The sequence below is a fragment of the Fistularia commersonii genome, chromosome 16 (genome assembly GCF_037954325.1).
Source record: "Fistularia commersonii isolate RoL2024-O1a breed Wild chromosome 16, RoL_Fcom_v1.0, whole genome shotgun sequence".
Lineage (NCBI taxonomy): Eukaryota > Metazoa > Chordata > Actinopteri > Syngnathiformes > Fistulariidae > Fistularia > Fistularia commersonii.
The window spans coordinates 15,549,610-15,570,545 of NC_141299.1; the positions used below are offsets into that span (position 1 = coordinate 15,549,610).

Below are 20,936 nucleotides of genomic sequence, written 5' to 3' on the forward strand. Positions count from 1 at the left end.
CTAGGCATGCAGACTGTTTTTATAAACATTTGTGAATGAATGGGTCGCTCTCTCGCTCTGAATGAATGGGTGATTGGATGCTACCTGTGCAACAAATCCAGTTGTGAAATTTCCTTGCTCCTTAATATTCCAGTCAACTGTCAGCTCTATTATCAGAACATGGAAGTGTTTGGGAACAACAGTAACTCAGCCATGAAGTGGTGGGCCACGAAACTGATGGACCGTGCAAAGAGGTGCCAACCATCTGCGGAGCCAATGCTACAGACCTCCAAACTTCATGTCGCCTTCAGATGAGCTCAAGAACAGAGCACAAAGAGCTTCATAGAATGGGTTTCCACGGCCGAGCAGCTGCATCCAAGCCACACATCAGCCAGTGCAATGCAAAGCGTCGGATGCAGTAGTGCAAAGCACGCGCCACTGGACACGTGTTCTCTGGAGTGACGAATCGCCCTTCTCCATCTGGCAATGTGATGGAAAAGTCCAGTTTTAGCGGTTGCCAGAAGAACGCTACTGGTCTGACTGCATTTTGCAAAGTGTGAAGTTTGGTGGAGGGGGGATTATGGTGTGGGGTTGTGTTTCAGAAGCTGGGCTTGGCCCCTTAGTTCCAGTGAAAGGAACTCTGAAAGCTTCAGCATACCAAGACTTTTTTGGACAATTCCATGCTCCTAACAGTTTTTGGGAACAGTTTTTTCCAACATGACTGTGCACAACTGCACAAAGCAAGGTCCATAAAGACATGGATGACAGAGTCTGGTGTGGATGAACTTGACTTGCCTGCACAAAAGCCTGACCTCAACCCGAACACACTCCTGAACCTTGTGGACAGCCTTCCCAGAAGAGTTGAAGCTGTTGTAGCTGCAAAGGGTGGACCAATGTCATACTAAATCCTATTGATTAGGAATGGGACGTCACTTAAGTTCATATGCGAGTCAAGGCTAGTGAGCAAATACTTTTGGCCATATAGTATAGCTTTACTCCAGCTTTTACAAGGGCTACAAAACTGCAATGAGATTCAAGGTAATATTAAGGGCATACTTCCTCCACTTATAGCGCACTGGAAACTTTTCACTTGCCGCATACTTATTAAAGAATAAACAAGAGCTAGCTTTGAAAATTATCAAGTCTAATTTTCAAGTTCTCTTGCTCTCTGTTGCATCACAATAAAATAAGTAATAAAAAATACATAAAGTCCTATGCCTAATAGTGAAATATCTTCAAACTTGGATATACCCGATAAAACTATTTTGGAATTTGGATTGAAGTTCAACTGTCAGTGGAATGAATGTATTTATCACTAAGAAGAGAAAAATCTTGCTTAAAGTCAGAACTCTGATAAAAATAACTTTGATGAAATTATACTATCTTGGTCAGCGACAGGGTAGGTAAAGAATCAAACCTTGTTAGAAATATCTCCAAAACAATGAGGCAGAATAAAATGTCTGAAAAATAGTTCTATTTTATTGGGCTCTATTTGGAGCTCTATATCTTTTCTCAAAAGGATACAGGTAGCTGCGCATAGCTTCTACCTGTAACGCAATCACAAGGAATAAAAGTATAACAAGAAATATTCATTACAAAGTTTAAGTTCATGAACATGTCTCAAAATCATCTTTTCAAATTCTGACCCTTTTTTAAATATTAAATAATGTAATGCATGAGATTCAGCTATACTGACTGTTCAAATATATCATGACAAGTTAAGAGCACATTTTATTTGCTTAAACGTTGCCACAAGAACCCAGTTCTCAGATGAAAAGCATGTCACAATTTTGCGCAAGTGGGTATATTAGGGATAGCATTCACCATTCCCATAGAGATGCTTCTTAATTCCTTCTTTGTAATGCATGGAATTTCACTGGACTGTAACTTATTTATAATGAATTAATAATCAAATAACATTCTGCTATCTTTTTCATAGGGGCTTTCAAACTCCTTGTTTTCCAATCCCAGTATAAGCAGTGCTTAAATTGTTATTTATTGTTGCATTACTGTTGCCTTATGCTGTTTTCATGCTGGACCAGGACTATTGACACTGTTTGAGGGAAAACAATGTTTAGGTCACTCTACTGTAAGAGGGGGAAAAAAAATAAAATAAAAAGGAATTACACATTCTCAATCTCTGTGGATCCTCAGACGCATCGCTTACTAACACAACATATCTCCCATATGGTAAAAATCAATACACAGAGAAACACTCTATTGATCATGTCTTTGTCTTGTATATACTCCGATGTCATGCTCCACCGGTGAAGTGTGTAAATGTGTCTGTGTGTGTTTGTGTGTAACGGGGTTAGAAATTAATTGTATTTGCAATTCTGGATTGTCATTCTGAACCCTTGGGCTACATAAAGCCTATGCTTACGGTTCATACTTTTCCTTTTAATTTCTTGTAATTAGTGGGTGTCCAATGTTGCTTTGGATTGTCCAATGTAAGTCTGAATTCGAACATCTCCTTCACAAAAGTTAGGTAATTCAACTGCTGCCTTGAAATAACAGTATTTGTGTAAATACCCGTGAACTATTTCAGGCTGGTGACATCAGAAAGTAAAAAATGTCCTATGCTAAACAACAAACTACTTTGCTAAAACACAAACGTCATATATTCCTTGATATAGAATATTTCTATTTTAAAGATTTAACCCTGAAAGAAAAGATAAACCTTACTACTAAATTGAAAGGTAATTCCCCTGTCTGTTAATTTATTAGGACACGATAAAATATTATCCTTCTTCCTACATTATGGCCTTCATGTAATATGAAAATAAAAAGTAACTCAAACAAATCCTCTCATTGATTTCTCTACATTTCATAGACTGATGATGAGACACTGCGCTCGCATCCACAGGCAGTTAACAGAGCCAAAAAAGACAAGTACATTATTACTAAATAAAGCCACGAGAACCCGATCCTGAAAAAGAGCAAAGAAACAGACTAAACAACATAAAATAGGGATTAGGCAGCAGCAGCATTGATATTTGCTTTCAAATTGCCTAAATTCCTTCACGCTCCACTTTGGTATAATTCCCTACTCATCTTCTCCAACAGCAAAGTTATTGATAGCTGAAGTTATGGGCTAATAATAAGATGGACATTGCATGGCCAGGAGCCCATTATAGCCAGGTAATGGATAGTGCAGGAGTTTTGAATGACATTGCCCAGATATTGGATGATGTGGGGTAGAGCGATTTATTGACTATCCAAACTGCCCCCTCCCTCCTCCACTCACATGCTATTTATCCCCAGCTTGATAAGGAAGCAGATGAGCCATGTCAGTATTTATGTTGAAGATGCTCATAAAAACTACACACCAGGAAGTTCAAATATCTACTAAAAACTCAGTATACACTTCATTGACACAGTGTCTCTGAAATCACTTTCCGGCATTATGATGTTTTCCGTTGCAATTTCAGAGGCCGTAGCATTGTTGTTGAACGGAGTCTATTGCAGACACACTTTTGAAAATTCTTTACAATAAAGGATTTGTATCAATTCTGTAAGTATTTGAGCTTCAAGTATACAGTACCAAGGAAATCAGCCTTATGTGTGGTGTTCGCAATGATTATAGGTGTTTAAGATAAGGGGGTTTTGAATCATTAGTAAAACTGATGCATGGCTCAGACAATTCAACCTCAGTAAAAGTTAAAAGGCCCGTGGGTCTCAGCGCAGCAAGAGCCATTCTCTATTGGAAGAGGCAACTACAAAGTGTTAAGAAGGGAGGGGGAGCAGGAATACCATAAGGAATTGCCATGAAAAAGGCAAGTCAATATTATTTGTTTTATTGATTTAAGAGTAAATGCTCACTGCTTAAATTTCATGTGGCTTGCCAAAACAGCAGAAGCAGATGATAAAAAGAACATCCCTTCCAACCCCCACGATGGGAAAAATAATAATAATAATAATAATAATAATAATAGCTCTGAACAGACCGTATAAAAAGCAACACAATTCAAGCAGCAATGGACCCTTTGTAATAAGAAGTTATCAATATGCCCTGAAACATACGGGGTCTTAATGATGTCAACTACATCCTCCAGCAGATCAGAGAGCAGAGAGGTCAACAGGGTGTGTCATCAGAGCAGCTTGGAGCTCGGCAGGGTTCCTGTTGTGCCCTGAACTGCTCAGGCCTTTGAAAAATGTACTATTATGCAGGAGCAGCTGGTTATAACCAGGGGCCTCCGACTGCTACTCAGAAACCCTGTCAGCAGACGAATGCACACCAAACAAACTCAATGACTGCAAATTAATGTGTCTTTCATTTATCAAAGATATTAATAGGCTGTTTCCTATCCTATGCCATTTATATTTCTAAACTGGGTATGGATTGATAAAGAGTAAAAAGAACTAGATGCAGAAATATTGACTACAGTTTGTGATCAAACAGAATATGGCTAAACATTAAGAATGAATAAATGTAAAAAAAAAAAAAAAAAAGTTGTATGTGAATATTCATATTACATAAACAAACTAAAATGAGGCCAAACAATTTGATTAAGTGAAACATATTAATCCCAATATATATATATATGAAAAGCAACAAAGCGACGGATATAAATATTCTGATACATTTGAGCTTCTGTTTTCCATCCATCCACAGTCTTTATCCTGAATGAATGCCAATGGTTACGCCTCACAATGGATATTAAGTATGGCCAGACTCCACAGAAAGTATTTTGTGTTTGACCACCGGCCTTTAAAATGCAGCACGCGTAAAATGTGAGCGTCACAGTGGCATTGTTTTGAACATTTTGTTCGAAAAAGATTTTTCGGGAAATTTTAGCTTAAGATTTAGTTTCACCCTGCTATTTACAGGGCCAGAATTTTACTGAAATGATCACCACACTAGAAGTGTATTAATTGTTTTAATGACAGGATCATGGATACGCATTGATTTATCAATTTTAATGGACACAACAGCATTACACACTTGCCTGCCTAATATATTGTGTTCAATATATGCAGTGCTGAGAAGTTATTCCATATGCCTGCAGGGCAGAATTATTGTATGTAAAGGAAAATAGAAAAAGACAGATCTAACACATAAATAAGGATCTTTCATGTAGGGTGACGGTGGCTCTCTTGGTCAACGTTGCAGCTTATATTTTAAAACAGATGACTTCTGCAACGACGGCCATTTCGTCCTGAATATGAAACTGATGTTTTCTAACCATTTAGAACACAAAGAAGTGAGATGAAGAAAGATGGGGCAAAAGACGGAGGGTGGCAGTTTGAAAGACACAAATAGAAAGATAAAATAAAGGGAAATTAATCTAAAGTGTGGAAATGTAAATGGGCTCAGTCAGTTAATAAAAGACTGAAAAAACATTCCAAATTAATTACTGTCAACCTAAAAATATATATAATTAGATATAAGGCAGAAAGAGAAACTATTTATGGGCACCCAGGGGCCTTACTTAATGATCAGACTGCAGCTAAAACCTCTATTGATTTTCTTGTTAAATATACAGCTCAATTAAAGATACAGCTGATTAAAGACGACTACAAATGGGGCAGAGGATCCAGTCTTGCTGTGGGAGCTGAGAAGCACAGGGCTGAATGCCACAGTTCGTGAATTACATGATTTTGGTCTCGGTCTCTCTCTCTCCTTCTCCCTCTCCCCCTCCATGCCCTCTGCTTCCCCTCCTCTGTAGCTCTCTCGCTCTCTCTCACTTTCCTCGGGAAATAAAACTGTACATGAAATATTGTTTGGGTTTTTTTTTGCGCAAAAGATGGGAATTTATTTTTGAGAGAGTAACACGGTAGTTCCAAAATTCAAATACGGCTCGATATCCTGAGGTATCGCACACGTCGATTCTAAAATTTGTTAAAACTTGACTCCACACTTATAATTTAGCCTAGAAAGTATTTCTTAAAAGAAACTACCCTTTCAGTTTAAGCATAAAAAGCAGGAAACTAACACAAATAAAAACACCGACAACAACAATAATGCTGACCTCTAAATGCATAAGTAAAAAATAATCAATATAAATCGACTTTCCTTGTTAAAATGAAGCACCTGCTTAACACAAGTGAGACCAAGGCTCTTCCCCCCCGCCGTCTCTGCCTTGTCACTGACAAATAAAAGCCTTGACAGTTTGTGTACATTCACCATGAGGGAAGGGCAGAATTACAATGTATAATGGAAAACCTTTCTATTTCTCACTGAAGAAAAAAAAAAAAAAAACAGCTAAAAGTATGCAGCTGTGTTTTTCAGGCTGTTCAAAGATTTTTGTTATGGCGATATTTTTCATCTATTTTTGTACTTCATTGCAATGTAAGGATGTTGAAAAGCTTAGGCAAAACAAAATTGACATTCTACCAATTAAGCCAAACTAGACAGTAAGTGATGCCAGTTTGGATTAATTCAGTTGAAAGCAATAAATAAAAAAACAGAAAAAATGAAATTAAATTAAAAAGTCTCTTTTAATATATATATAATTTTATTGATCAATTATTCATGATTCATTACCTTAGAAATATCCCTTTTTACTGATATTTGCTGGGAATCCTTCATGTTAGTGTGTGCATCAATGGAATTAGTTATTCATTAATTCCTTGTATATCCTCCTTATCCTGCACACAATGTCATGGATGAATTAATGACGACATGTTAACATCTTGGCCATCTTAAACATAACTCATGGGGTCTCCTTCAAATTTTGGATCAAACATAGTACCCTAACTATGATTGCAAAAAGATCCTTGTGTGAACAAGGATTCAAAAAGCAAACATTTAATGTTTAGCCTAGAAAACACTTTCTACTTGCCTTCTATGCCCAAAGAAAAGGCCACTTTTCAAAAAAAAAAAAAAAAAAAAAAAGATGTTCACTGATCTGTCCAAAAGCCGAAGCATGTAACTGGCATCAAAATTCTGTGCGTGTGTGTGTGTGTGTGTACCTGTAGAGAATTGAGAAGGATGAAGATGTAGGCCATGACAATGGAGAAAGGTACCAGGATGCCACACAGCCATGTCAATCCAAGGATGGGAAGCAAAACTAATACTGCTTTCACTGCAGCCCTAAGCCCAAACAAACATGCACCCAAAAGAAAAAATCAATTGTAAGCACAAAGAATGAGCACATACCAGTAAATAAAATTCTGAGGTTGACAAACAGAACCGAATGAATGACACATTCCAAATTCCAAAAATCTTAACTTTAAGTGATCTCCCATCCTTGTCGTCTGGGATTTTTAACTTGTCGGTTCTTTTTGGATGAGACTGAGCGGCTTTGGCAGACGGTCTGTTCCATACACAGCACTGTATGGCTGGGAAGACTCACAGGGTGACAACTTCCCAACTTAAATCTGCTTTAATTCTGTTTAGAGTGAAATTAACTTCCCGCTCAGGTGACTGCCAAACCGCACCAGCTGTGTGTGTGTTCATATGTATGACATGGAGGGCGGCAGGCCCTAGTTTATTCAGCGGAGGAATGTGTTTGAGTTTCCGAGATGGCTGCCACCCAGGGATGCCAAATGGTTCAAGGCCTGCTCTGAAACCCCTCATAGTGCACCTACTGTGAAGCCTGGTGGGCTGAGGATGTGAAAAAAGTACACACATTGACATACATTTTCACCAACAGGATCATTTACAAGGCTGCTAGTGGAAAATCTTCTGAGCCACATGTAAGAGTTTTACCCTAACTAGCCAGTAGTCAAGTCAATGATTGGACCAAAGACAACTGTGACTGAGCTTAACAGGCTAGTTTTATCCAGTGTTTTTATTTTTGTAGTGAGGAGAGTGAAACCGTGGGGCTTTATATAACAATTCAACAGCTCAGCAGAGTAGTTGAACTAGCAACATGGGAATGAGAGGATTTAAGTAATAACTTGTATACTTTAAGATACCCTATAAAAGTACACCTGTGTTACTGACTGTTTCCAATTAGAACTGATATTCGTATTGGGCATTAATTGTTTTGAGTTTTGAGGATCAATCAATGAGTATTCTTGAAATTTTGCCTGCAGCAAATGATTTTCCACTAATACTTTTATTTGAATCCAAAATTTTGCTACGAAGTAAAAAAAAAAAAAAGTCATTAATTAGCTTCATAATACTACCATATTAAGTTCCTATACTACAGTCCCTACATTACTGATATAAATCGTGATTGTATGAACTTACTAATGCAAGAACAACACTATGGCGCATTAGCATAAAAACAGTGTTTATGGCTTACGTGATGAATATCTTTTTTAAAAACAACGAAAAGAAAATCCCTAACTGAGCTTGATTAAAGTACCAAATCACAACTCAGTAAAAATGCCTATCTATAGAGATTTTCTACCTAAGGTCAAAACTGAAATCCTAAAACATTAGCACCATACCCACTGGAAAGTTTTATATAACACACTCATGCAATCAATTGAAAATACATTCCTATCTCGTATGATAAATGAGGCTTGAATTTAAAATAAAATGACAAATCCAACATAATATCTCGCAGCTGCTTTTTACCTGACGCCTAGTGACTACAGCTTGTCTGAACCAAGGCGCAGCTAGAGCCACAAAAAAAGAGGGCAAATGGCGTCTCCTAGTGGTCATTACCTAATTTGCTCATAGGCTTGTTCCACAGGACCGCTGCCCATGGCCAACATGATAGATCTCCTTTTCGCTGTAGAGATGGTGATGACTACCACTCTGGTTAATACCATGACATTCACCTGCAAAACATCCATTAGAGAAATTAGCTGAGGTCAAGAGCAAGAGAGTTGAATACAGAGGAAACAGAAGAAAGCATCGAAACAAGACAGAATGAAATACATTGTGCCACCCAAAAAATAAGACATTTCATTCTTTCATTGTCCGAAATGCACTTATTTGCACTATACCACCTAAAGATGTTATGCAACAACAGCTGAATCATAATATGAAGATTATACAATAAACTGAAAAAATGCAATTTCTGGATCATTTCTTCGCATTTCAATAATCGCAGTCTTAAAAGACAGAGATTAGAATTGGATTCCCTGACCATGATGATGAAGATGACAGGTCCAGCGAATCCCCAGATAACTCCATTCTGTACACTGAGCCAACAGTAACCATCAGCCAAGTATTTGCCTGAGGCTGATGCCAGTGTAATTGTGACTATTAGTACTGGCAGACCTGGATCCAGGGCAGGAAAAAAGAAATACAGAAGAGGGGGAGGTAAAACAAGAGGCTTAAAATAAGATTCAAATGAGCAGGAGAAAGAGGGACTGTGTGCAAATATTTGAGTTTGAGAAAATATCAATAATATTGTTATGATTTTTACAATAAAAGGTAAGCACAAGAGATTTATGTAGGCACAACAAATAAACATGGATTATCCGGCATCCCTGACTTTATAACAAAGTGTCAATATCCATCACAGCATAATCCTGAACATTAACAACATGTGTGAAAATAGTGATGAGGCTTTTGTAAAGTCTTTGTACCCCAGCCGATGAGATAGTAATACTTCATATGTCTGTCCTCGCTCAGGTTGACGGCGACCACCTTGCTCCAGAGCAGCAGACCCTCCACCAGCATCCAGCTGAACGCTGCCATGAAGAAGAGATGCAGCAATGCTGCCACAAGTGTACAGGCAACCTGTAAAAACAGACACAAAAATGCTGACAGATGCAGGTAACATTTACATTTTTAAGTACCCTGTCAAGACTTTTCTGTAACATGCTGTAAGATCAATCAATACGCCATACAAACAAAAAAAACAGCGTTGATTATTATGTCTACATTGAGTAAGCTACACTTGCACCCTATAGGTTATGTCATTGAAGGACTGTTTAATCAATGGGGGACGTAAAATGTGGCAAGGTTGTCTCTCTATTTACCATGTAGCTGTTTATGGTATCAGTTATTGTGGCCTAAGACACAATAACTTAAAACTTCAGCTCCGATTCCAACAACAAATGGGCGTGTCACTGAATATCAGAATCCAAACGAAATGCAATCCAAATTCGGCATCCAATTAAAGTCAACTGCTCTCAGTTTAATCAGTTAAACATGGTCTAAACCAGGGGTGGGCAATTATTTTGGTTGGCAGGCCATATTTCTTATTTAATTTTTATGCACGAGCCAACTAGGTATCATGTAAATTTAACAAAATGAAAATTGCATTAAATATTTACATTTTTTGGCATTTTATTTCAACTTTAAAATCATTAATGATCAAATAAATGTTATGACATTATTGTGTAGGTAATCATCCAAACCAAATCAAACAAAAGGTAAAAAATAAGGAGTTTTAAAATTCAATATTAATTGATAATACTTATTAAAATCCGACGGGCCGGATAAAAAAAGCAAAAAGGGCCGGATGTGGCCCCCGGGCCGCAAAATGCCCAGATCTGGTCTAAACAATACATTTAATAATTACTGTTAAATGCTGACAAATGACCTCCCGATTAGTCACCCTGCATATACACACCAGCTGATGAACGTTCTAAAAAGAACCATCTTTCCACTGAGGTTAAAGTCCTTTAAAAATGGCCTGAGCTCAAAGGATCAGAGGTCAAATCAACTATTGGACACTGAATGACAAGAGACAAAACCCGGTCATGTGAGTCGTGCGTTCAGGCTGATGAGTCAGCCTGAGATATTGGTCAATTGTATCTCATCCAGAGTGGATACATTTGTTTTGATTTCCCATTGACATCAATATAGTCTTGGAAAATCACATAAGAGACTATCAACAGTAAAATTGATAAATATTTAAACATTTAGGAAACCGGCATTACACATTAGTGTCTAACAAACTAGCTCACTTGAAAAAGCAAGCTGGGTGAAAAAACAGTTGATAGTATAAGTGTTCTGTACTGAGGATATTTTTTCTGATTTATCACTCGTCTGTTGATCCGAACAACAACTAAGCAGGTCGTGACCTGCACGTACCTTATTGTGAATGGCCGAGCCACTACACAGTAGGATGATTTGAGCACAGATAAGGGCAACAAACAGGTTCTTGTGAATGGAAGTTCTGTCTGACTTGGGAATGCTAAGGACAGAGAGCAAAACAGTCATTATAATAGCCAAGCAAAAACTTTGCAGATACAAAATGTAGGAGGATAACAACTTTTGTGGTAGCAATAAAAGCACCTCATTTACAAGTTGTTTTTTTTTGGGTTTTAATCTATTTCTTGTTTTAGATCTCCATAGATTTCTTAAGGCAATTTTACAGCCCCTTTAAGCCACAATTATCCTGCCCAATTTTCTGGACTGCTGTATGGTCAGGTGTAACAAACACAATTCACCTAAGCTTTGTGCAAAATGAATGTCTCCACTAATCTTGTTTTTTTTTTTCTCCCAATAAAAATTGGGATGCTTTTATTTCTTTGGAAAACACATCATTTCAAAGAAGGGGGGACAAAGCATGTCAATCTTTAAACAGGTTTATATTGAGACTTTACTAAAAGAATAAATTGTGACATGTTATTATGACTTCATGTTCCAATTCCTATTCCAATTCAATAAAAAAAAAAAAATAGCAAAGCAGACAAAGCCAACAACTTGGGTCCTTTGAGGACCCAAGGTCTCAACTCACTTATCTGAGTATTGAAAAGACGTTCCCACTGAAGGTACAATTTGAAACTACAAACAATTTTGGTTCCTAAATTAGTCATTTATCAGAATTCCGCACTACACTTCAGGAAACCAGGTCTTTAAAACTAGTACAAAGAAGTAATAATTTCTGAATTGAATCAACAAAATAGAAAAACGTTCCTACACGCATACAAACTGGAGCACTCGATCGTTTCTTAATGCATTCGGTTTACTTGGACTAAGTATGTTTGAGTGCTTGTTGACACCATCATTCTATACATTCTCTAGTATTTCAGGTATTCTCTTGTTTGCATGGACATATTTATCGTTACTCGTTTTGCTGCTTGTGTTTCGCTACATGTCAGTATGTAAAAGCACACTAAAGCTTGTATCAGCAATGTGTGACAAGTACTCAGAATTCAGGCCCATCATAAATCGTCAGGGCAGCTTCACTTCAGCTGATTAGGATCCCTCGGTGACCCTAATGTTAATTAACAGTGCCAGATTACCGCCATAAAACCTAAGTGTGAACTCACAGCACGGCAACTTTAATTACTGTATTAGCACAAGTCAATACTCATAGCAGCCTCAGGAGAGAAAGCACCAGTAACAATAAATAATGTTGCCGTTTTCAGCATACATTGGGATATGCAAAATCAATCCATATGAGGGTATAACAGTACAATCTGAGCTTTATGTTGTTAAGGGCATATCACAGATGTTTTTTCGAGCCTTGATCAGAATCTGCACTGATATCTAGAGCAGGGGTGGCCAATTCATTTTTTCAAAGGGGCCATAGAAACCCGAACAGTGTCGGAGGGCCGAAAGCAACGAAAAACAGAGAAGCAACACACCTGTATAACATGAACAGAATAACATATTTGCATCCGTTTGCTGATTGATCTCAGGTGGGCCAGACAGGGATGCCCAAAGGGCCACATGTGGCCCCTGGGCTGTTAAATGCCCAGGTCTGATCTAGAGATTTCCTCATGCTACATACCTTTATATTATGTAGCATGTATACACTATGTATACATTAAATGGAACTTGCTGACAAAATTAAACTAACAATGTTAAATAACAATATAAGAAGTGAATCTACGTATTGATACAAAGAAAAAGTGAAGGGAACGTCCTGAAGCAGATTATGGAACAATCAGGAAAAGAAAAAAAGACCTTTTGTTTCATTAAAGCTACAACAGTATAAACTTGAATGAACTGGAAGTTGTTCTGGAACAGTCATGCTCTTTCGTTTTTCTTTCTTGGTTTCGTTGTCAAATCTTAATTGTGGCAACTGGACTCTGTTTAGTTTCATGAAGATGTCTCATTTCTCATCCAAGAGCCTTCTTCAGTTCTGTTTAGCATTGTGTGTCAGCACACACAACCTCAATCAATTTTGTCTGCAAAACTACTTTTTAAGGGGAGCAAGTCACTGCATTTACCGCTAACGAAAGACATATCCATTGTGCTACACAGGGAAAGTAAAGAGTTGATAAGATTACCTTAATTGCAGGCTGGAAAGGCTTTTATTGGGAACATGCATGTTTGCCTGAGCCAAGTATTTAGTCAATATAACTTACGTATAGATATTTCAAAGAGATGCTTGATAAAGTTGGAAAACATTACATTTCCTAATTCTGCATCTCATGTACTTCCATCCACTTATCAACCATACGTGTATGTATATTCATTGATTTAACCATTTGTACAGCAAAACTACTGCTGTGGCCTTTCGGCTAAGCAGGGAGTGATTTTGATATCTTAGGTTAGCACAACAGAGAGATCGGCTACTCACTCCAACACAGTGAACATCATCAATGTCACGACCAGTGCACACAGCGACGCACCAGAACCAATGAATGTCAGCTTGGTCAAAATAAGCTCTTCCTCTGGACTCCACTGACAAATGGAAAGCACAGATGGGTGAGGGAATGAATGACAGTAATCTTTTCAGACTACTCAAGAGGTTAACAAGCAACATCGAGAAGTCACAGATTTTATTTAGTCAGATTGATGTACTCTCTTGACACAAATACCTTCCACTTCCTACAGAATAAAATCAAAGGCCTTAATAATTGGTAAAATAATGATTTCCACTTGATGATTAAGGCAATCTGAAGTTTCAATTAGTACAGTCATTGCATCAAAGAAGGTCTAAAGACTTACATTTGACTCCAGGTAATTCATCAGTACAGCGAAGTTGGTTGTGTGGTTACACAAACAGGAAGTGGTACCAGAGCCGACGAAGGCCACCTTGCATCCGTCACTTGACCAGCTGTTACCATGACTATCCCTGTGCCACACAACAAAATACATTTTGAAAACGCAGACACAACCAGGTCATTTTGCTCCAGAGTACAAATACTAAATATCAAACATGGATAATACACTGTACTATACATTGCACATATAACCTTGTTTACATGTGTATTTACCTATTTAACCTTTTGACCGATTACCACCTATTTAACTGTGAACATATCTAATAAACATATCTAATAAAAGAAATACTTTATTACTCCAACAACTAGAACGTATATAGAGCTGAAATGACAGTGTTACCTTAAAAAAAAACACAAAAAAAATCTAAAACTTATTATTAACTCATAAGCTATGCTGTATGTCCCAGTGAATTTGTAATTCACATTGTCTACAATTTTGCTTTGTGTTTTGACAAACTTACATCAGACTGAAATTCCAGAAAGCGCAAACTGGTGTAAATCTCTGTGAATACTCCACCTAGAAGCAAGAATTCAGCTGTCGTCACCGGTTTTGTTTTATTTCCTGTATTATTCTGAGGCCGGAGAATTTGTCTATTAACATGCTTCATTTTGTGAATTTCTTAAATACAACTTTACTACTTCTACAATCTGCCATTAGGATACATTTTAGAAATATGCTCTCTAATTTTTAGTATCTTTAAGACAAATCAAAGTTATATAAAGCAAGAACATACAAAACTACAATGTAAATACATTTATACTATCCATAACATTATCTCACATCTCTTGAATATTCATTTGTAAATACAGTTGCAAATGATATCATCCATGAACATGATGTATTAGAAAATGCACATCAAACTTTCTTACTGGCTAACATAATTCTCTTGAATAAAGCATTTATTAGCCATGTATACTAGGAATGTGCCAAGGCAAATACTGGACCCGAAAGGCTTCCTTAGATCCAGTATTTAAGATTAATACCAATAGCTGTGGCTTCCAACTGCAAATTATGCTTTCATCCACTTCATTTGCATTCAATTTTAACATCTTGAGAATGTGATTCATTAGGTCAAAAAAACAATAGGAAATACAGGATGAAAAAATCAAGTTAAGACAGTACAAATGAAAAGGTCATATTTTTTCCTGAGAGAAGTTTTTCTCCAACTCAACACGGTTCAATTACCACATGTGATGATGACAGAGTAAATTTGACGGTCACAGGGATAGTTTGGGCTTTTGAAGAATCACGGACAGACGCTGAGATGACAGCAGAGGCCAGGTGACCTGGGATGACCCTGGTAAGGCAAGGGAAAAAACGAAAAAAAGTGACAACTTTCAAAACTTAAAGAAAGTAAAGATGAAATTTCAGTGTTACTACTTATGTCCTTGTTTTAAAATTAGGTAAGTTAATTTTAACATTAAGGTTTGTTTCAGATCATCACTCTTCAGTTTCACTCCTCACTGAAAGTACATGTGTTATGTTGACCTCTGACATTGTTGGCCCTGGGAACAACATTTCACAAATTATTTCAAATGCTGCTGTGTTATAAAAAAAAATGCATATGTAAACATTTAGAAGAAAGTAGAAGCTAACATCAAAACAAGGAAAAGGACATATTGAATGAGTTGACTCAGTTACTTGACTTTGATTAGCAAACAATATCAGCAACACAATTTGACAGTATCTGACACAAACATACAGCCTTTTCTCATCCTTGTGTTGACTCCGTGGAGGTTGCTTTACACCAGAGAAAATGTCACTCAGGTGGCTGTAGTGGGTATGGATAAACATCACTTCTTCATATCCTGACGAAAGAAGAGGGACGAGGAGAACAATGTTGACGTTCAGGATTCCATCACATAAAACACACTGCTAAACCATCCAACCCTCCACTTTAATATCTTATCTATAAAGACTATTAAAAGGAAATACATTGTTCACAATGTATTGTGTAGTGAATCTAACAATTATTATTTCATAAAACTAATGTGATGAATATGTTAATTTAAAGTTGATAGAGAGTCTTTAGAATATTTTATGTGATATGTAGTGACTCAATATCAGTTTGGTTTGTTGTAATTTTGTTTATCTTTATTGTTATATTTTTTATAAAAAATACTTCATACTGAGGGTGTTTTGGGTCTTCTTTTGTTTTCATTTTTCACTTCTGGGGGGATTTCTCTTGTGTACAACTGAGTTTACTTCTTACCCAGAGTGTGAATCCTCTGTAGTTCTGTGTCAGGGATAAGCAGTTCATCCTGACCATTACTTTTGGCCATTTGGGAGCTGATTGCAGATGGCTTGAATACTTGACAACAGCTCTTGTCAGACAGCTTCTGCCAGTTCATAAACACATCTAACAACAAAGCAGAAAGTCAAATTCTTTTGATATATTAATTTTTGAAGATGGTCTGTCTCACATTACAGTCAATGGCAATTTGTTCAAAAAAAAAAAAAAAAAAAAAAAAAGACTTCCCTAAATTATGAGGCTTTGTTAGTGGCAAAACCAAAAATGAAGATGAAATTAATAATGAAAACCTGCGATACAAAAGTTTAAACCACCAAATTACACAAATTTATTTTTTGTCCCCCCAACTGGCAGTTTGGTTTGGTAATCATGATTTTTAAACTTGCTATCTAGCTTTTATGCTCAATTTTTCATCATCACTGAAAATGTGGTATCAAATAAAAATGTTACCTCTGATGTGTAAGATTTTATTACCTATGTTCTTGGTAGAAAGAGAGAAGCCCCTTTTCTCAACAGATAGCATGTCTGCAAGACTTTCCATAAGATTGTCAATACTACTGACAACAGTAAATGGTCCCATTTTGACCTGTACAAGAAACACAGACCAAAAACAAAGTCAGATAGTTACATAAAGAGAACCAAGTAACTACAACCCACTTACATTATCCAAAAAAGGGGGAGCAACAAAATAAGGAATTAACATTCATTATTTTGCACGCGTTTGTCCGACATGGCTACAGGGTTTGGTTACTTTATGATATATATCCATATATTATGAGTAAACAAAGCTCTATTCGTTGTAATATCAAAAATGTCAATTTTCAATTTTGTAAAATTCCCAACTTCCATTGTATTTCTCTTTATTACTAATATTGGGAGAACTCAGTATTTTTGATAGGGGGGACAAATAAAATGAGATAAACATATTAACACTCTCACCCCATCATCTGTTAAGCCCATCCACTGTTTTGCCATGTGTGGCTCCAGCATTTCACTCGCTAGCTTTACAACATTGGTAGCAATGGACACCATGGCCTCTGCTGCATGAGCTCTGGTAGACCAGCTACTGACAAGGTTAGACAGTTCCATCCCAATCCTTTGGGTGAGGTAATGGACATCACCGGGTGTGAGGAGATTTGCACTACCAGCCTCAAATGCATGCAAAACATCCTGGGTCAGGTGATAGAGGGAGGTCGCCTCACTATCCCATGAGGCGTTGAAACTCAGCTCCTTCATTGTACAACAAAGACAACCAAATATGAAGTGGTTAAAACTGTTTATTGATACCCAAAATGTTTTACGACCAACCTCTCACTCTCTCACACACTCCCACACGCAGAATTAACTGTCTTGCAAGTTAAACACACAAAGGGTTAGAGTCTAAATAGGAAGGCAATCCTTTTACCAACCAGCAACAACGGATAGACTACTTTAAGAGAATCAATTCATTTAATAGCTGGTAATTACAAAAAACAAAAAAAATGTACTGACACCAGAATCTCACAGTTTATCAGACCAGCAACATGAAGAAGCATCGACCGCTACAGGTTTCTCATACTTTTAAAACTTCCTTGAGTTTTTTTTTCTTGTTTTTTTTTTGTTTGTTTGTTTTTTAAAAAACAGGAGGTCTCTCAGAACATAATTCATAATTCTAATTGCAATGATGTTGAAAGCCCCTTTACTGCTATTGCCAGTATGATTCAAGTCACGGTGTAAGGAGAAGGCCTTACCCTAAGTAAAACCATTCACATGCGTGAATAAGATGCTTCAAAACTTATAAACCTGCACATCTATGTGAGATTAAGCTTCTGGAAACAATGAGGCATTATCAAACTGCAAACAACATTTGAAAATACTAAAAAACTGTAAGCCTAAAATTAAAACAAATAAGTAATTGGCAATCTAGAAATCGTAGTCAATGGTTATTACATTCCAAAGACTTGTTAAACTCACAGGTCTGCTATTGGGATCCTTGTTGATTATGTTGAAGAATGGAGTCTTTGGAAAACTGAAAACATAAAAAGTTTCTGCAAACACAGAGACAAAAAGAACACTGAATAAACGAGACTCTTGAAAAGTCCATTAGCAAAGGATGATTGCATGACATGTTGAGGTTAAGCTCACATATTACCATAAAAAACATTACTACGGGCACCTTTCTTAAACTGGCAGACAGCTCCGCTGAATGAGTCGCACTTGGTGAGGCTCAAGCTTCCAAAAAGAGGGTCAAAAATGCCGCAATCCTCATCAGGCTGAGGAATGGGGAGGAACTCAAAGGACAGTGTTTGATTCTGCAAAGAATTGCTATCCAGGTGGGTATCCAATAATGACTCTTCTAGTGCAGAGATATTACCTGGGGAAAGACAGTGAACATTTTAATTTCAATGAGACATTAAGGGACTTGCATCAAAATAAAATAATTCATTGAAAAAGAGAATCCGATTTCTTTGTAATTCAGAATGACCAAAAATTATAATGCTATTGGATATTTTATTTTCTCATCAGCTTTACCCTAATGAGATTCTTCTTCATTAGATTCTGAAATGTTGTCCTCAGCAATTTAGGAATTAACGACAATTTGGTCACAGAAACTTGAATTACATGTCCAAGAATTTAGAAAGCTTGTCACTGGAAAGGTAGTATTTTTTGTTTTGTTTTTTTTACAAGTACTCTACATAAAGATGAAATAGGACAAAAGGGATACGTTGTATAGTGTTGTTGTTGAAACACTAGTAAAAGCCGCAATAAGTCTGAAATTGCCTGTTGATATATTTATTTTGTTGTGTTTTTTTTATGTGCTACTTTTGATTTATCCTATAACTTGCAATCATTATTTTTTATTTGTTTTTAAACAACGAACCAATTCTGCTCTTTCAAACAATGTTGTCGGTAACTCAAAGAAATGTTTGTAATTGCTATTTTGCTATTACTAATTGTTAGTTTTATTTATTCCCTCATTTTAAAAAAATAAAGAAACATGCTTGTTTTTGGAGCTCTTCAATGACCAGTAAAGGAAGAAAACAGGTCTGTCTCTTGCTACTGCTTTTGTCATGTTTTGGAAAAATGGGTGATGAGATGTAAGGCAGTTAAATCCTTATAGTTCCCCTTTTGCAAATTTTGTGGGTGGGACCAAACCCAGCAAGCAGGAAGGAATTAAGTAGTTTAATTCAAATATATATATATATATATATTTATCAGGTTGGTAGAATTCACATCAATAAGCTAGGAAAACATACTAACTCAGACACCGAATTCAACAAACACTGAAACAAACTAATTACAATTCACAACACATTGAAGACGGGTTCGGCTCTCTTAGGCAATGCTGACCAAGACTGACTGAGGGTTGAGGACAATGAAAATGAGTGGGGGAAAAAAGTGGGGATTAATAAATAACCATAAGACAGAGAGAGTCAGACTGCCAAAATACCAAAAAATTGATTACAACTAACCAAAGCCCAAGAAATCCAAACTCAAATGCTACTGACTTGACTAAAGGGGATTATAAGTTCAGCTCAAGACTGACACTGGAATAGGTCTTACAAACAGCATATGGCTACACTTTCTTTAGGATAGTAATATATTTCCACTAAGTGACATTTTCAATTTATTTAGAAAAAAAGAAAAACAACTACTTCTCTCTTCCACCAAGCCCAACGGATCCTCTTTTGATTCTAGACAATAAATAACCTACCCAACATGCAGGGACAAACACATCCATCATTGTAATCAAAAAATGCAATTTTAAATTCAAAGTGCTAATACTGGCCGAATAATGACACTTGGAAAAATCAGTGCACTTCAGTTTAGTTGTGACTTCAGATTTATGCTGCATTTTGTCACTGTTGTGTTTTGTCATTTTTTTGCTTTGCATGTTTCATCATTTGCAATTTATCTTACATTTTTGTTTTATGCGCAATAGTGATCTGGCCCTGATAGCCAATGAACATATAGGGAAGCTAAAACGGTAATCTCAAACCCAGCAAAAACATAACTATGCTTTCTCCATAACCTCAACAAATAGAGGTGTAGGATCCTTCCTACATGTTCAGTTACAGGATGGGGAGTGAGAGTTTTGGACTCGGAGTACTCAGTGGGGACCATGATCTCAGAACAGGAGAAGTTTGTTTTGAAGGGTGGGATTCAGACTGACGTGAGTCACAAAATATTTACAAGAACAGTAAGGCAGCAAGCATTTGGTCATCATTTACCATATACTTGTAAAGAGGAAAAGCATGCTGATAGACGAGAGATGATCTTTTCTGTCATTAAACTTGTGCTTAAGGCTGAGTCTCTGTGATAATTGTACGCATGTCGATTTGCCAAAGCATGGCATAAATTTAGGAATGGGCGGGGTTTTGTGATCAAGCGGCGGTTCTGTTCCAACAGTGAGACATTTGAACACAGAAATCTGCCAATACCATTCCCTTTCAGTTTCATATTTTCCTATACAACACAGCTGCTCAACATTAACTCATTATAATAAACTTACTGTTTGGTTGGCATCACTATTAATAACTGGATACAAAATTGAGTTTAAATTTGTAACATATAGGGGAATGGGTTCTTTTAAATCATTAAGAAGTTACAATTCTTGATAACTAAACTTTCATTAAGTTAAACGAGGAATTTGTTTGATTCACTTATGCAAATGAAGTCTTCACGGGCATGTTCTAAAAGAACTTGTCCTACAAGTTAAATTACTTGATTTTAGTTTTTGTTTAGTTTTACTTTTTATAATTTTGGAACTGAGTCGAATTACCTTAACTGTATTGAAATTCAGCCCTCATTCAGGTTAATTCTGTTTGCTAAATGAACAACTTTGAAGGAAACTTATTAGCAACCAGTTACAACACAGTTGGACCAAACAACACAGATTAAGTTTGGAGAAACCGAGAAGTGATGGGGTAAGAGCAGACTTGGAAACGGCCGAACACGAAACTG

At 36.8% G+C, this 20,936-nt stretch overlaps 1 protein-coding gene across 1 annotated transcript in view; it reads right to left on the bottom strand.

The window, feature by feature from the left end:
* Positions 1–20,936, bottom strand: part of LOC147226064 (adhesion G protein-coupled receptor D2) — a 40,729-nt gene that overhangs the window by 18,315 nt on the left and 1,478 nt on the right. Inside the window, exons 3-14 of the mRNA XM_086162244.1 lie at positions 18,148–18,345; positions 17,946–18,019; positions 16,467–16,578; positions 15,954–16,100; positions 15,444–15,549; positions 13,685–13,811; positions 13,314–13,417; positions 10,871–10,973; positions 9,415–9,568; positions 8,970–9,103; positions 8,543–8,658; positions 6,895–7,015 (exon numbers count right to left, since the gene is read on the bottom strand). Coding sequence (XP_086018370.1) covers positions 6,895–7,015; positions 8,543–8,658; positions 8,970–9,103; positions 9,415–9,568; positions 10,871–10,973; positions 13,314–13,417; positions 13,685–13,811; positions 15,444–15,549; positions 15,954–16,100; positions 16,467–16,578; positions 17,946–18,019; positions 18,148–18,345 — 1,496 coding nt within the window. The remainder of the gene's footprint in view (positions 1–6,894; positions 7,016–8,542; positions 8,659–8,969; positions 9,104–9,414; positions 9,569–10,870; positions 10,974–13,313; positions 13,418–13,684; positions 13,812–15,443; positions 15,550–15,953; positions 16,101–16,466; positions 16,579–17,945; positions 18,020–18,147; positions 18,346–20,936) is intronic.